This window comes from Canis lupus, chromosome 2, assembly GCF_048164855.1.
Source record: "Canis lupus baileyi chromosome 2, mCanLup2.hap1, whole genome shotgun sequence".
Taxonomy (NCBI): Eukaryota; Metazoa; Chordata; class Mammalia; order Carnivora; family Canidae; genus Canis; species Canis lupus.
The window spans coordinates 63,821,862-63,838,269 of NC_132839.1; the positions used below are offsets into that span (position 1 = coordinate 63,821,862).

General features: G+C 63.9%; 1 protein-coding gene across 10 annotated transcripts; it reads right to left on the reverse strand.

Moving 5' to 3' along the window:
• Nucleotides 1-211: 211 nt before the first annotated feature.
• Nucleotides 212-15,050, reverse strand: FGFR3 (fibroblast growth factor receptor 3). Of its 10 annotated transcripts, none has more exons than XM_072804466.1 (17): nucleotides 14,891-15,050; nucleotides 9,652-9,921; nucleotides 9,492-9,545; nucleotides 7,594-7,763; nucleotides 7,394-7,517; nucleotides 7,126-7,316; nucleotides 5,173-5,317; nucleotides 4,473-4,663; nucleotides 3,964-4,109; nucleotides 3,431-3,552; nucleotides 3,237-3,347; nucleotides 2,964-3,154; nucleotides 2,751-2,873; nucleotides 2,569-2,639; nucleotides 2,268-2,405; nucleotides 2,009-2,114; nucleotides 212-1,917 (listed from the first exon to the last, which is right to left on the reverse strand). In XM_072804466.1, exons 1-17 carry the CDS (start codon nucleotides 14,997-14,999, stop codon nucleotides 1,771-1,773), a joined length of 2,409 nt encoding a protein of 802 aa, XP_072660567.1. In that variant the 5' UTR covers nucleotides 15,000-15,050; the 3' UTR covers nucleotides 212-1,770. The 10 variants fall into 10 exon arrangements, with proteins under 10 accessions (XP_072660567.1, XP_072660557.1, XP_072660537.1 ...); XM_072804456.1 differs by having other exon boundaries at nucleotides 3,964-4,112; XM_072804436.1 differs by lacking the exon at nucleotides 5,173-5,317 and adding an exon at nucleotides 6,046-6,196.
• Nucleotides 15,051-16,408: the final 1,358 nt, after the last annotated feature.

Consider the following 16,408-nt stretch of genomic DNA (forward strand, 5'->3'; position numbering starts at 1 on the left):
CTTGGCTTTGCCTGGGACTTGTCCTATTCAAGGCGATACCTGGGACTGTGACCCGAGCAGCCAGTCTGTGGGTTCTGGTAGCAGCTGGTGAGCCCTCTCTCCTGGGTTGTTGGGGGGGCTGATGACAGAACCTGCCCTGGGTGGACAGTGAGGACAGTGAATTGCTTGGGGTCCCAGCAGGACAGGAAACAGGAAAGCAACAGAGCAGGGATGTGAGCCAGTTGTCTCTGTTTATTTTTTGGAAGGTACGGCTACCAGTTTGGGTCGACACCTTTGGCCCCCATAAGGCGGGGGGCCCTGAGAACAAAGACCACCCTGAACCACTGCCCAGCTGGCCAGCTGATGAGCAAAAAATAGCCATCCAAATTTGGGTCAGTAATAGTACAAAAAAGAACAGGACTGAATTCACGGCTTTCTCTCCCAAGCTTTGAAAGGTAGCAGTCCGGGCTATAAAAGTCTAGAAGCATTGCGTAAGAAGTGTTAAATCTACAGCAAATACATCTTGTAAAAACTCAATAAATTATATATATAGATATATATAAACTTGTAACATCTAATAACATCTGAACCGGTGCACAGGGCTGGCCCCCACTGGAAATGGCCTCCCCACCCGGAACACACGGCAATTAGAACTTGTATGAAAATACCGGCTTGCTTTGAAGTCCAAAAAAATAAATCTCCTAAAGAAAAACCCTATAGAAATCTAATTCCCCTGCAAAAGGAGGCCAAAGGAAATAGAATATCCTCGCTAGAATCACCTCAAACTATTCAGGACCCTGGCGGGCACTGGAGACCAAGCTCAAGTCTGGGGTGACGCTGGCCGCACCCAGCACCTGCCCCTCCAATGGGGCCACCCTGCCAACAGAAGCTTGGACTTTCTCAGCTGTTAATAAGTTAAAACTGAAACTTCTCTGCATGCGGTGGGCTAAACATGGCGGGGGGACAGGGATAGGGGGTCTGGGGGTTGATAAATAGCTTTACAAATATACAGGTCCAGGTACAATTTTTAAAACAAAACCGCAGTGCTAGAAAAGCCCTCCATCCTCTGCTGGTTCTTGTGTCGTCTCCGCACTGAGTCTCACTGGAAGCCTCCCTGGCCCTCCGGGGTCCCGTGCCCGCGACACCAGCTCTTCTCCCATATAGATATTTATATATATATGTGTGTGTCCTATACACAGCTTCTATTTATATAAATGTACACTCGTCTCTGGATGAACCTCTCAGAAGTTAAAGGCTCCTGCCTTCGGGTACCCGTAATTCAGTCTCCAAGGAGCAGGGTGGGAAGTGGGGAAGGCTGGGGTGGGGGTGCTCACCCCAACCCCCGGGGACAAGATGCCGCTTGGGAGGGACGTGTGCCACGTGGGGGTTCCCTGCAGGCTCAGCTCAGGCACTGGGAGGGGCCTGGGTCCACACTGGAGGCTCCATGTGGGGCAGCAGCTGAGGGAATGGGGGAGCCTGGGGGAAGGGGCCCCAGGGAGGAGCCCCTTTACATTCTACATTCGGTCCCCCTGGTGCTGCCAGCCAGCACAGGTGGCCAGGAGGTCATTGTACAGCAGGGCGGGTGCTCCAGGGATTCCAGCGCCGGGGCCTCGAGACACACCCACACACATGTGTGCCCACACAGACAGAAAGTCGTCTGTCCATCAGGCTGGCCCAGGGCTCAAGCCTGGGCCAGGAGGCCCCAGTGGTTGACAGCACACCACCAGCAGCATAGTGAGCTGAGGTCTGCTCTCACATTGACGGGGGCTCAGCCTGCAGGCCGGTGGCCCTTCACGTCCGAGGACCCCCACCGCCGGGTGGGGCTGGAGGCAGCAGGTCATGGGCAAACACGGAATCATCCCCCGAGGAGCTGGAGCTGGGAGTGTCCTGGCCGCCTGGTGAGTACTGCTCAAAAGGCACCGACAGGTCCAGATACTCCTGTGGGCGCGTGGCGGTCAGTGCTGTACCCCAATGCACAGTCCAGGGGACGCTGCACCCCCTGGGCCCCCCGCCCCCGCCCTGCACTCACATCAGTGGACGTCACAGTGAGGATGCGGTCCAGATCCTCCACTAGCTGCTTGAACGTGGGCCTCTGGGAAGGCACGGCATGCCAGCACTCCCGCATGATCATGTACCTGGGAGCATCATGCTGGGGTGAGGCTTCCACCTGGTGCCCACCTGCACCCAGCCCACACTGCCTCCCATGACCCTGGCCCCAGCCAGGCCCTGGCTGCCGCCACCTGTGGGGCCGAGTGCTCAGAAGGGGACTGCAGGGCGCGTACACTCACAGGTCGTGTGTGCAGTTGGCTGGCTTGTCCATGCGGTGGCCCTCCTTCAGCAGCTTGAAGAGCTCCTCCACTGGGATGCCAGGGTATGGGGAGCCCCCCAGGGTAAAGATCTCCCAGAGCAGCACCCCAAAGGACCAGCTGGCAGGGAGCATGGGACCGTCAGCCTACCCTGCCAGCCGACCGCCTGCCCTGAACAGACCCCATGGAGAGCAGAGAGCCCAAGAGGCCACATCTAGCTCTGTCCAGCATCCCTGCAGCTCCCCACCCTCCGGCCCCACCCCGGGTCTGGGAGACCACATACACATCACTCTGGTGGGTGTAGACTCGGTCAAACAGGGCCTCGGGTGCCATCCACTTCACAGGCAGCCGGCCCTGGGATGGGGAGGGGGCATGTTGACGGCCAGGTGCCCTGGCGGGGGGGCGGGGGGGCAGCTTCTCCCTCCCCCCCCTTCCCCAGACTGCCCCTCCTCCAGCCAGGCTCACGTTGGTGGTCTTCTTGTAATAGTCGAGGTTGTGCACGTCCCGAGCCAGGCCGAAGTCTGCAATCTTCATCACATTGTCCTCGGTCACCAGCACGTTACGGGCTGCCAGGTCCCTGTGGATGCACTGGGGGCAGGGCGGGGGGCAGGGCTGAAGCTCCCAAGTGGTCCTGGCAGGCTGAAGGACCCAGCAACCCTCCTCCCACCTCCTGCTCACCTTCTGGGAAGCCAGGTACTCCATGCCCCGTGCCACCTGATAGGCACAGGACACCAGGTCCTTGCAGGTGAGCTGCTCCTCAGGCAGCTTGCAGGTGTCGAAGGAGTAGTCCATGCCCGGGGGCCTCCTTGCCCGCAGGTATTCCCGCAGGTTGCCCTTGGCTGCATACTCCACCAGCACGTACAGGGGTCCTGGGAGCAGAGGCGGCTGAGACAAGGGCCCCTGCCCTCGGGACCGGCCGGCACCAGTGGCCCACCCAGCCGCAGCACATACCACCCTGGGTGCAGGCTCCCAGAAGATTGATGATGTTCTTGTGCCTGCCGATCATCTTCATCATCTCCATCTCAGACACCAGGTCTGAGAGGTCCTTGTCCGTGGCATCATCTGTGCAGGAAGGAGAGTGAGTCAGGTGCCACCACCCCAGCCCTTGCCCAAGCTCCCCTTGTTACATCCCTCCCCTTCCTCACCTTTTAGCATCTTCACAGCCACAGTGACAGGCTTGGCAGCCCGGTCCTTGTCAATACCGATGGCCTCTGCCATGACCACCTGGCCAAAGCAGCCTTCCCCAAGAGGCTTGCCTAGGGTCAGCCTGGTGGCAGAAACACAGAAGCAATGAGTATTCCCACCAGCTTGAGGCCCTGTCCTGGGTGGTCTCTGAGGCCCACTGCTGCTGTTTCCAGGAAGCCCTCCATACTTGCCCCACAACCTTGCTCATGAGGATGAAGGACGCTGACCCTCCAGCCTCACTCTGTTGCAGGGCCCTCCAACAGAGCACTCTGCAAGGGGTGACCCGCACCTCAGGAGCATCTGGCTCCAACCCTGCATCCAGCAGTCATCACACTGCCCATCATGCAGATTCCTACTTGCCTCTGATCTAAACCCAATCATATTTCTGAGTGGTGCCTCCTCCCCTACCACAGGGCCACACTCCACATGTGCCCCGACCCCCACCAGATCAGGGCCCAGCCCCAGCACACATGGTCACATCACCAACACTGACCGGGCCCTGGACAGCTCCCACTTGGGGTCAGCAGGCAGCTCCAGCTCAGAGACGTTGGCCAGTGCAGGGCCCTCCCCAGAAGACAGCCGGGCGATACGCACCAGTGGCGTGTTAGAGTTCATGGACGAGTTGGACTCCAAGGACACCTGCTTGGGTCGGCAGGGACAGGTTGGTGCCACGGGGCCAAACCACAGCAGGAGTAGGGGTGGCAGGGCGCCCCTGGGGACAGCAAGGCTTCAGCTTTGCCCGTGTAGACAGGGCTGGCTAGGTTGTGTGGGCCAGGGTAACTCCCAGGTGTCACTTGGTGAAGACAAATAACCCAGGCTCCATGTGGGGACCGCTTAGACAGGGGCTGGGCTGGCTCAGCCACCACAGAGACCTGCACCCCAGGGCAGGCCCCAGGCCTAAGACACCGCAGGGCATCCCTGAGCTCAGGAGCCTGGAAGCCTGGGCCGTGGGGATGTCCGGGAGGCCAGGCGGCTCGGAACCTGGTATCTACTTTCTGTTACCTGTCGCTTGAGTGGAAAGCGGGAGACCTTGTGCACGGTAGGCGAGCCCAGGCCCTTCTTCGGGGGAGTGCGCAGACGGCACAGTGTCACAGCTGCCACCACCAGGATGAAGAGGAGGAAGCCCACCCCGTAGCTGAGGACACCTGCGTACACGCTGCCAGCCTCACCAGCCTCCACCAGCTCCTCCTCGGCTGCAAAGACACGGGTGTTGCAGGCCTGGCCCAGCCACACAGGGGCCCCCACGGGCTGCCCTGGGCCGGAACCAGAGGCACAGTGGGCATGGGGAAAGGGACTGAGACGCCAGGATGGGGGTGGGGGGGGACGCCACGGCCTCAGTGGCCCCCCTTCACTGAGGGTCCTGCAGTCAGAAATGCTGGGTCAGGAGGGGGACACCCAAGAGAGAAGGAGCCCAGCACAGCCAGCAGCATTCACACCCGCCACCCAGGGAGACACCAGAGCTGCCACCTAGGCTGTGGGGACCTGACTGAGAGTGGGGCGGCTCCAGGGAGGCCCCTCTGAGCCAAGACACTGCATGTCAACTTTGCTCCCATATCAGCCACAGGGCCTGGCGCACGAGTTCTGTGGAGCAAGGTGGCCGTGAGCTGCAGGGCCCCCTGCCTGTCCCTGGCAGCCGTGGAGTGTCCCAAGCCAGCGACCCCAAGAGGACAGGAACAGAGCGAGCACCAGCAGGAGCCAGTACCTGGCAGCACCACCAGCCACGCAGAGTGATGGGAAAACCCGATAGAATTGCCCGCCAGACACGTGTACTCCCCCGCGTCCTCAAAGGTGACATTGCGTAAGGACAGAACCTCTAGCTCCTTGTCGGTGGTGTTAGCGCCCGCCGTCTATAAAGAGAGAACAGAGCGCGATAGGCGAGCGCCAGCACCTCCCACGGGCACCACAGCCAGAGTCCACATGGTGACGATCCCGCCAGGCTGCAAAGAAAACGCTGCCGCCGCCACCACCACCACCACTGCCATGACCACGGCCACGGCGCCAAGGGTCCTCTGCCTTGTGCGTCCACACAGAGCCCGAAGCCAGTCCCTCCACCGGCGAATCCTCTGTCCCAGGTGAGCGCCAGGCGTGCGGCCAGCAGCAGGCTGCGCAAACGCAGCATGCAGGGTTAGCGTGTACGCTGGGGGGGTGCAGGAGAATAGGTGAACTGATGGGTGGACAAACAGACCAATGGGAAGTGAGTAGGCAGCGGAGCCAGGGGCGGGAAAGGGAGAGAGAAAGATACACAGCACACCGGCGTGCACACACACCAACACGCACGCACACACACGGGGGTAGGGGCAGAAGCAGAAGCCTAGAGAGGTACAGCCCCCACTGGGGCTGAAGTCCTGGGGGTGTGTGTGGGAGCGCAGGCAGGGTCAGCACAGGCCACGGGGGCTGGAAGCAGGCGGTCACAGTGGAGACCAGAGACACCAGCATGGCAGAGGTGGCTCCATCGGGAGTGCAGTGCGAGCCACAGGGCGGGGAGCGAGCAGGATGGGGGCGTGCAGGTGGGCGCATGGCCAGGGCATCGGAGCTGGAGCTCGGCGTGCCAGACAGCATGGGACAGAGTTGTTACCTGCTTGGGGCCCGTGAACACGCAGCCAAAAGGCCTTCTCAGCCACGCCTATGAAATTGGAGGCTCGACAGAGGTACTCGCCCCCGTCACGCTCGGACACATTGGCCAGGCGGAGGCGTGCGTCGGCCTCCACACTCTCACTGATCCAGGACTGCGGGGACAAGAGACCCGGCTTAGGCGCGCCCTTGGCAGCCCGGCCGGGCACAGAGTGGCCATGCAGGAGCAGGCCCTGGTACAGACCCTGCCACGAGGGTGGCCCTCAGAGAATGGAGAAGGGGGTGTGGCTAGGCTATGCCAGGCAGGAAGGCTGCCTGGAGGAGACAACAGAAGCACCTTCCAGTGGCAGGCCATGGTTCCACAGGAGGCACCTTCTCCACGTGCACCCACTACAGCCCAGAGTGCAGCCCTGGCAGGCAGCCCTCCAAGAGGCCCTCCTGGGCTGGCATGCAGCCTGCCTGCCTCTGGGGTCCTGGATGGGCCTGCTATGTTGCTGCCTGGCTCACGGTAAGCATGTTCCCATGCATGTCGAGATCTCACCCGACCAGGCCACCATGGCCTCTCCAGTCGGGTCTGGACTCCTGCCCTCAGCCCAAGTGCCTGCTCCCCACCCCCACCAGCAACAGATGTTTCTCTTTGGGCTGAGAGTGTTGCAACCTTCCCAGCTCGGGTGGCCCCCGCCCCTCAGGCCGTGGGAACGAAGCTGAGGCCCTGCTGGCCCAAGCAAGGGCCGAGGGAGGCAGGCAGGCAGCAAGCCGTGCTCTGCACACCCGGACGGTGCCGGGTGAGGGTGGCACAAGGAGTGGCTGACAGCACCTCAGGCCCAGAATGTGCCACCTGCCTGCCCCAGGCCTGGAGCTTGAGCCCGGCCTAGGGCACCATCTGTAGGCCTGCCTCCAGGGCTAAGGCCAACCCTTAGAGCAGACAGGGAAACTGAGGACTCACAGCAGGGCCACATGCTCCAACCTCCCCTCCCCCACACCACCAGTGCTGAGCCGAGCCGGGCCTCCCTGTACCACTTCTCCCCTGATGGTGCGAGGCCTGGGTCCCATCTGCCGGCGCCCAGCCAGGGGTGCCACCCACCTTGAGCACAGTGACGTAGGGCGTACCGTCGGGCCCCACTTTGCTGCCGTTCACCTCCACATGCTTGAGCCACTGGATGTGGGGCTGGGCGTCGCTGTACACCTTGCAGTGGAACTCCACATCACTGCCCAGCACGGCCGTCTGGTTGGCCGGCAGCCCGGCCTGCAGGATGGGCCGGTGCGGGGAGCGCTCTGGGGGGGCAGATGGGGTCAGCGCTGCCCCTGGCTCTGCCCAGCCGCCAGCCCTTGCCCGCATTCTGGGGCCTCACCCAGCACGTCCAGAGTGTACGTCTGCCGGATGCTGCCAAACTTGTTCTCCACAACGCATGTGTAGTTCCCACGGTCCGAGGGCACCACGCTCTCCATGACCAGGCTCCACTGCTGATGTCGCAGCTGCAGGCGGGCGCGCGGGTGAGGGGACAGCAGGCCGAGGCCCCCACCGGCCAGCGCCACCCACCGCCAGGCCCACCTTGATGCCACCAATGCGATGCTCGCCTCGGAACTCCTTGCCGTTCTTCAGCCACGAGATGGACGGCGTGGGGTTGCCAGCGGCCGGGCAGCGGAAGCGCACAGTGTTGGCGGCCGGCACAGCCAGCAGCTTCTTGTCCATCCGCTCAGGCCGTGTCCAGTACGGAGCCCCTGCTGGCAGAGGGGCACATGGCAGCTAGCCCCCTGAGGGGAGCAGAGGCCCACCTGTCCCTTGCCTCTCCAGCCTCAGCATCCCCTCTGCCTCGATGGTCCCAGAATCACCTCCTGGAATTCTCAAGGCTAAGCCACATGGTCCCTCCCTGACTGCCTCCCCAGGAACCCACTCCCGACAAGAGGGCTCCCTGACCCGGGAGCCTTCAAGATACCAGGGTACCTCCCAGGGGAGGCCCATCTGGGGCAGGCCCACTGATGGAGACCCCACTGGCAGTGGAACCAGGTCAGCCTAGGGCACAGAGCCCAGCGGGATGGGCATGCCAGGCTCTGGAAGCAGTTTACCAGGATGTAAGACCCAACCACCCACAGAGCCCTGAGTCTTAAAGGTAGCCAGTGCCTGCCAGGATTCATGAGACCCCAAGTCACCCTCTAGCTCACAACAGGGCCTGATGGAAGCGGGAGGGGACGCGGCAACGAGGCTCAGATGTGGCATCTGGGAGGCCCTGACCTTTCCTGGTTTTCAGGGTTGAGCCCATCCCCACCCTAAGTGGTTTCCATCCTCCAATGCTGGGGTAAGGGGTGCATTCTTGTCATGGGAGGCTGGATGGGCATCCCCCAGGGCCGGGGAGAGACACCCCTCTCACCCCCACCCCTGCCCTGTTGCCTTCAACATAGCCATCTGGTGAAGAAGGGCACTGAGGCTCAGGCAGGGAGCCCTCTGGAGGCAGAGACCATGGTGACTCAGCACCCCTGACAATGCCTGTGGAGGGCAGCCCTGGCGTTGGCCCTTGGGGCCCCTGAGCCCACTGGATTGGGTTGGGGTGGGGGGGGGGGTACCAGCACTGCCCCATGTGGCCAGGGTGGTCGGGAGGACAGAGCAACTGGGCCTGGACTTTGGCTTCTGAACTTCCTGGCAGCCAGAGGAAATAGGGAAAAAGCATGAAACCTCGAGGCTCCCCTTCCACGCCCCTGGCGGGGCACATACCCAAGGCAGAGCTGTCCTAAGCACCCCACACCTGGCTCCTCTCCTGGGACCCTTCCTCACCTCACCCACATCCCCACCCAGCTCTGCCTCCCTGGCTGGCTCCTCCTCACCTCTTTGCCCACCAGATCCCACAGGACCCCTGCCCCTATCTCACATCTCTTGGCGTCTCAAACTTGGCTCCTCCAAAAACAGACGGCCCACCTCCCATAACCAGCCCCTCTATGACAGGCAAAGCGTCCCTGCCACCGTACTGGGCTTTAAACACCTGAGTGCTGTCACCTCACCCCGCCCTCACAGCCTGCACCAGCAGATGCTGTAGCATCCCCCTCACAGCAATCAGAAGCCCAAACCTGCTGTCCTGGAGCCCACAGCCACCCTCTTCTCCCACCTTACATGCCTCTGACCCCATGTCCATCAACCCCACAGCAGCTATGCTCACACCTGGACTGGACCACCTTACCCACAAGGCCCTCCTGCCCCCGCTGCAGCCACCCCCCACCTCCTTGTCCCACCTGCAGTACAAGGTCCCCCAACCCCTAGCTTCTGCCCAGAGAGCTCAGGGCCACCGCGCCCTGAGGGGACCCTACACTCGGTGTGATCCCGGGGAGATAGCCACAGGCCTTGGTCTCCTATCTGCTCGATGAGCAGGAGACCTCATACCTGCAGCACAGAGGGTTTGGTGGTTAGGAAGCCAGTCCCCCAACCCTGGCCAGCCCCATGTGCCTGGAACTTGGGCTCACCTGTGTCCTCAGCCTCATCCTCCCCGTCTTCGTCATCTCCAGAGGATGGAGCATCTGAAAGGCAGGCAGCATGGAATGGGCAGGAGGTGACCCCTTGACCGCACCTGTCCAGCATCTGCTCCCAGGCTTGCCCTGGGTGGACCCCCCCACAGGCATTTACCTGTCACACGCACGCTGAAATGGCACAGGATGCGCTGGGTGAGCCGCTGCCGGCAGCTGTAGGTCCCAGCATCCTCATGGGAGGCATTGAGTACCTGCAGCCGCCGAGGCCCCACCAGGATGCGGTCTGAGGGCACCAGCCCCACACCATCCTTGACCCAGATGCTGGGCCCTGTGGGACTGTCTATAGGTGAGGGGCAGGTCAGCTCCACAGTGTCCCCGCTGCCAAAGACCAGTGGCTCCTGCTGGCCAGGCTCAGGTCCCGGGGTCTCTGTAGGGGAGATGGAAGACCGTAGGGCAGGTGCCCCCAAAGCAGGAATACTGAGCACCTGCACACGCCCCCCAGGAGGCACCATGGCATGCCCACTGCTTGGACACTGAGGAGGAGGCAGCAGGAGCGTCTAGGACCCACAGTGCTGGGCAAGGCCAACGCGTCCAAGGCCTGCAGTCCTGCCAAGTGTCCCGCAGAGGGCCAGGCGGTGCTACGTGCAGCCCTGCCCCAAGAACCAGTGCTGACGTAGATGATGCACAAGTAGGTGGCTACGGCTACAAGCTATATGTATGGACCTTGAAAATTCACGTTGCCAACTGTCACTAAGTATTACTGTCCTTTGGTTTTTTTCCAACCATTTAGAAATGCAAAATCCACCCTGAGCTCACAGGCTGCACAAAATCAGGCAACAGGCAGGCAGTACCTCACAGACCTCTGGTTAAAATGGAGGCTCAAGGCATGAAGGATGAGGTTGGGGACAGCATGATTTACCCAGCAGGAGGGGCCCACTGAATGCCCCCCCATCCCTCATATTGGCTTCAAAACCAGTTCCCTCCGTAGAACAGACCCTCCCCAACACAAGAAGGCAGCAGTGGCCAAACCTCCCAGAACAGGACTCGCCATGGGCCAGGTACCAAAAGCCAATGCACTGTGGGGGTCAGCCCAGGGTGAGGGTCTTAGGGACATGGAACACTGTACCCTGACTCAGAAGCAAGTATCTTGTGTGTGAACTACACCTCAGCAGTAGGCTAAACACAGAGGAAGAAATAAGTCACAAAAACAGATAGGACGGTGCCATCTGACCAGTGGTGTCTCACAGGCAAGTGGGTTAAGGGAACTTGTGATCCTCCCACCACTTCATGGATAAGGACACAAGCTGGGAGGGGTGGGAAATTATCCAGACTCAGCAGTGGGCAGGTCAGAGCAGGAGCCCTCAAAGCCAGGGTAAGTTGCCCCCACCACCTTACTGTGTAAATGCCAAGCTAAGGTAGAGGATCTTTGCCAAGGGCATATGTCCACCGGTCAGCCCCCTGGGTCCCTCCCCCTGCCCAGTGGCTGCCTCGCTCTCAAAGAGCCAAGGCCTGAGATCCAGGGACACACCACTGGCGGGCTATCACCCCCAGGCCTTCCTGCCAGGGCCAGACAATGCCTGGTGCAGGCAGGCGGCCTGGGCTTGGGGCCCAGGACAGGGGTGGGTGGTCCCAGCGCCCAGGCCTCCTTCCCCAGACTCAGCTGGGTCAGTTACACCGTCACTTGTCATTCTGCCGACGCGTGGCCTAGATTCGAGGGTGCAGCTGCCCACTTTAGCCACAGCAGCCCCTGGCTTCCCGGCCAGTCCCACTTCTGCCCACCCACTCCAGGCGGCCCCACCGGCCGCATGCCCACCAGAAGGGTCTCTGAAGTATCCTCCAAGACTGTATCCCTGCGGGCCCCACAGTCAGGGGACTCTTGATCTGACCTCCAGCACCCCCCTCAGTCCTGGTCACTGTATCCTGTGAGGACCACCCAGTGCTGGGCACTGACTGAGGCCCCCCAGAAGGCTGAGAACAGGCTGGTCATGGCAGCCTCAGCCCCAGGCCCTGGCCCAAGGGCAACAGCAGTTGGTTCCGGTTTGGTCTGGGCAGCGTCAGCAGGTCAAACCATCCACACAGTACTCACTTCAACCTGGTCCAGCGTGGGATTGAGGAGACATGGAGGAACTCCTAGGCCAGCCATCTGCTGGCGGAAGGAGGGAGGGCGGACTCAGCTGAGGCCCAATCCTTGACCTGCCCAGGTTGCAGAAGCCAGGGACCCCTGGACTAGGGCACGGATTGGCAGCAGAGTCTCCGCCTCCAGGAGGTCTGATTCATGGACTGAGTGGTGGAAGGGGGGGGGGTCTGGTAGGGGGAGAGAGAATGATGGGCACAAGGGGGCGCTAAAACAGCTACCATCTGGCTCACCTGGGGAGTATCAGGGGCACATGCTCCTCAGCCCCCATCCCATAGCAGCCCCCAAAAGGAGTCTTTCTTGATCAACAAAAAGGGGCCCTGTCCGCACCCGCACAAGTGCTGAGGCCCACACACACTGGAGAACAGAAGTCCTGCTCTACTTGCACCCCACAGGGGGCTGAGCTTCATTCAGCAGGGGCCGCATGCCAAGGGCAGCCATAGTCAGACCCAGGGGTACTGTGTCCTGGAAAGGCCCAGCTGGGCTTACAGGCATGTCCCTCAGTCACAGAGACCACCCCCCCCACTCTGCCAGAGGTACCTGGTGCCTCAATTTCCCCCACCAGGACACAGGGCAAAGATCCCACCCGAAGGCCAAGGAGGCCACCGCAGGCTGTTAACATGCCAGAGTACGTGACAAGCAGGGGTGAGCGACCTGACCCATCACCCATGATGTCACCAGGCCATGGCCAGAGCGAGCCTGCCCAGGAGGGAGGACCAACCACTAGAGCAGAGGCTCCCCCATCGCATGGGAAGTGCACGGGCTGGACAACGCTCCCTCCAGAGGGCCTGGGGGAGGACCCCAAGGAACAAACATCAAATTCAGACCTGAGTCAAAGGAACCCTTGGAGCTGGCTGCCCCCAAGGGATGTGGGTTTTGGGGTGGAATGAAGAACACAGGGTTCTATGCAGGATGCTTGAAGCTTCCCACTGCTCTCCAGAACAGGGGACCTGCTGCCAGGCATGTACAAAATAGCCTGAGAGACACAGGTCATCTCAGAGACCCCAAGGTCAAGGGGAAGGTTGGACCTTCCCACCTCCCCACCTGGAAACTTTGATGGGTTTCCTAACAAAGTTAGAAAAAACAGGAGGGGGGATTTGGAGGTGGAGCAAGCACCTACAAGAGATCCCCAACAGATCTGGAGTTGGGGAGCTCCCCTCCCACCCAAAAGAGACATCCCCATTGCTCCCTCCCTTGTAAGTCACTCAGGTCTGCCTGGCTAAGTGTTTCCCTCAAGGGCTCCTGTTCCCCTTTAGTTTTGGTTGTGAAACCCAGCACAGACATGCCCCAGAGTGGCCCCAAGGAGGACCTGAGGCCCTGGGGGCAGAGGCTGAGGCCAGAAGTCCAGCTTCTGGCTCAGCCAGGTTAATGAACCACCCAGAGGCCTGTGGAGCTCAAAGTCCAGCCCTGATGAAGAGGTGGGGGAGGTTGCAACCAGTACTTTTCTGGGAAATGCCCTGAACCAAGAAACCCCTCTTGGCTGCGTGGGGTCAGGCTGCAGGGGGAGTGCCCCCTTCCCCCTCACAGAGAAGAATGGCCCCAGGTGGAGATGAAGGCTGCCCAGGTCATACCAGGAGCCCACACCTTCCACACCTTGACCACAGCCAATTCTGGCTTTTTAATTTGTTTCCCCGGGAAAGTGTCAGCTGGAACTTCTAAATTTCACCAGGTCTTTGTATTTTTATGGCCTGGTCCATCTCCTTAAGGAACTGGATTAAAATTTATTGATCCTTCAACCCACTCCCTGTCTCACGAGCTCCACTTTGGTGACCAGGGCACTTACAGTCTGGCGGAAAAAGGCCCCACGCCCTGGGGTTCCTCCTGTGCCCAGAGCTCCCTCCTCCTGCCCTGCCCCAGGACGGGCCCCACAGGGTGCCCGCAGTTCCCAGCGGGAGGATGGTCCCCCCCACCCCCCACGCGCCGGGCCCCGCACGCCGGAGGGGGGCCCTGAGAGGGTCTGGGGCCCCGCCTGCCGCCCCCTCCCCGGGGCTAGTTGACATTCCTCGGCCGTAGGGAGTAATATCTTTATCTGAATGCGAATGCTAATTCGGGGCTCTCCCCGCGACCGCCTATTCTGCGCCCCTGGAAGCTGGGGCCGCCTGAGCCGGCGCTAAAAGCGCGCGCTGACCTCGCGACGGCCTCTGTCACGCCGCTGAATGACACACACATTCAAGCGCCGGCCCCACTTCATTCATAAAAAAATGACATTGTTCCGGGAGGCCGCAGCCGCCGCCGCGGAGAGGGGCGCGGGGGCGCGGGGAGGGCGGGCCGCCATCTGCCTCCGGCCGCCCGGCCGCCGCCTCCCTGGCACGGCGCGCCCTCCGCGGCGCTCACACCTCCCTGCGAGGCCGGCGCGGCCGCCATCAATGCGCGGTCTGTGGTCGCGCGGGGTACAAAGGAGCGGCTGTTCGGGTCCCGCCCGGGCGGGGCGTGAGCTCACCGGGGAAGGCCTCCCTCTGTGCGGCCGCCCCTGTCCCGGGCGCCCGGGGCGAGCCCTGCTGGCGCGTGTGCGGGCGGCGGTGCCGGGGCGCCCGGGGCTCGGCGGGGGACCGCGCGCGCAGCACCTCGAGGGGCGCGGCGCGTGTGCGGGGCGGGGCCTGGCGCACGGACCGCTCCCGCCCCTCCCCGGCGCTCGGCCCGCGCACCCCGCCGTCCACCCGACCTTGACTGCCAGCTGGGGTCCGCCGCTCCACGCCCCTCGGACACCCACCGTCTCACCGCCCGGAGCCCGGCCGGGCGTTGGGCGCGCGCCCTGCGGGGGACACACGCCTTCCCGCACAGGGCCGGGGCGCGCGGCCACGGGACCACGCCGCGTCCTCACGCAGGCCCCTGGGGGGCAGCGCCCGCGGGGCCGGCCGAGGCACTCCCACGCCCTCCCACCAAAGTGCGGGCTCTCGCTCCCGGGTCGGAGCCGCCAGCTGGGACGGAGGCGGGTAGGGGCAGCGCCACCAACAATAGGAACTTTCCGTCGGTGAGAACCCACAGAACAACAATGGGGATCGTGGACACGCAGCCCCTGGGCCCTCCCGAAGTGCTCGGGGTCAGGCCGCGCCCCACTGCGGAGCCGCGGGCAGCGGTGGCTGCGGACGCCCGGTCCCGTTCAGGTCCCCGCCGCGGCCTCGCCCTGGGGCGGGAGCCCCACAGAGCGCCGCGCCAGCTCGGGCCGAGATCCCCCGCGTTCCGCAGGGCCAGCCCGGGGCTCACCCTCCGGCCCGCGCCCGCCCAGGAGCCCGTTCCCGGTACCCGTCGGGTCCTTCCTCACCTGCGGCTCTCCGCACGACGCGCTGCTCCATGCCTGGGGGCCCCGAGGCGGCTCCGGTCACGACCGCCACCGCCACGCAGAGCGCGAGGGCGCGAGCCGGGGCGCCCATCGTGGGGGCGGGGGCGAAGACGTCCTCAGGCGGCGCGCGCGGGCGTGCTGCCCCCCATGGCCCCGCACTGGCACCGGCGGGCGGAGGGCGCCCCTCGGGACACTGCGGGAGGAGGCAGGCAGCTCGTTACCCGGAGGAGCCGGGGCGCGCAGCGGCGGAAGCGGCGGTGGATGGGCTCCTGCGCCCCGGCTCCCCGACCCCCGGCTCCCCGACCCCGGCCGCCCCGCCCGCCGCCGCCGCCCAGGGCTCCCGGGCAGCCTGGCGCCGGCCGCCTCCTCCCTGCCGCGGTCCCTCCCTTCCTCCCCCTTCCCTCCCTGACTTCGGCAGAGCCCTCCCAGGGCGGCGGCGGCGGCGGCGGCGGCGGCGGCGGCGGCAAACTTTCCAGAGCGGGAAGCCTGCGCCCCGGCCAGGCCCCGCCGCCGACACCGCTCGGGACGTGAGCCCGCCGCGCGCTCCGGCCTCGCCGCGCGCCCGCCTCGACCCCTCCGCGCCCGCGCACCGACCTGGCGGCCGCGGGCGCCCACTCGCTGCGCGCGGCTCTTCCTCCCGCTCGTCGCCCGCCGGCCCAGCGCCTGCGCCCGGCGCCTCCAGCGTCGGCTCGCCGGTGCGTCCGTGCGCCCGGCGGAGCAGGACTGCGCGGCGCCAGCTGTCCGCACCGCCGCCGCCGCCGCCACCGCGCACTGAGCCCGGGCGGCCCGGCGCGCGGCAGCCAGTGGGGGCTGGCCCGCGGCCGCCACGCCCCCGGCCCGGCCCGGCCCGGCCCCGCCCGCCCCGACTCGCCGGGCGCGGGACACGCCCCTCCCCCGGGGCGGCCCGGAGGCGGGGCCGCGGCTCGCCCGGCCCCGCCCGCGAAGGGGATTAGAGGGGGCGGGGCCGGGCGGGGGCGCCGGGCGGTCTCGGAGGGCGTGGGAGCCGTGGCTGGACGCGGGAGGCCCCGCGTGGCACTGCTGGGCCCCGCTGGCGCGCACCGGGGCCGAGTGCGGACCTCTAGCTGCGCGGCTCGCAGTCTCCGTGACCACCTGGCCGCCGACTGGGGCCTCAGGCCACGGGACGCGGGGACAGGGATGGGGGCGTCTCGGTGGGTGACGCCTGTCGGCGAGGCTTCGGGGAGCAGGAGCGGTTCAAGCTGCCAGTCCTCAGGTGGAAAAGCCCAGGGCCGCATCTGCATCCAGGCCATGGAGCTGTGTGTGCAAAGGCCTGGAGTGAGGGGCGGCTCTGCCTGTCTGCCTGCGGCTGAGATACTAGGGGACTGCATCCCAGAAGCTGTGGTCTCACTGCCGCTGCTTTTATTAAGCGCCTGCGGTGCGCTGCTGGTTAAGCTGCCCGACTTCCCTCCCGGGGATCTTTACTCCCAATCCTCCAGGAGGAAATAAGTTTGGAGATTAGGTGCTTGCCAGGCATCAGCATGC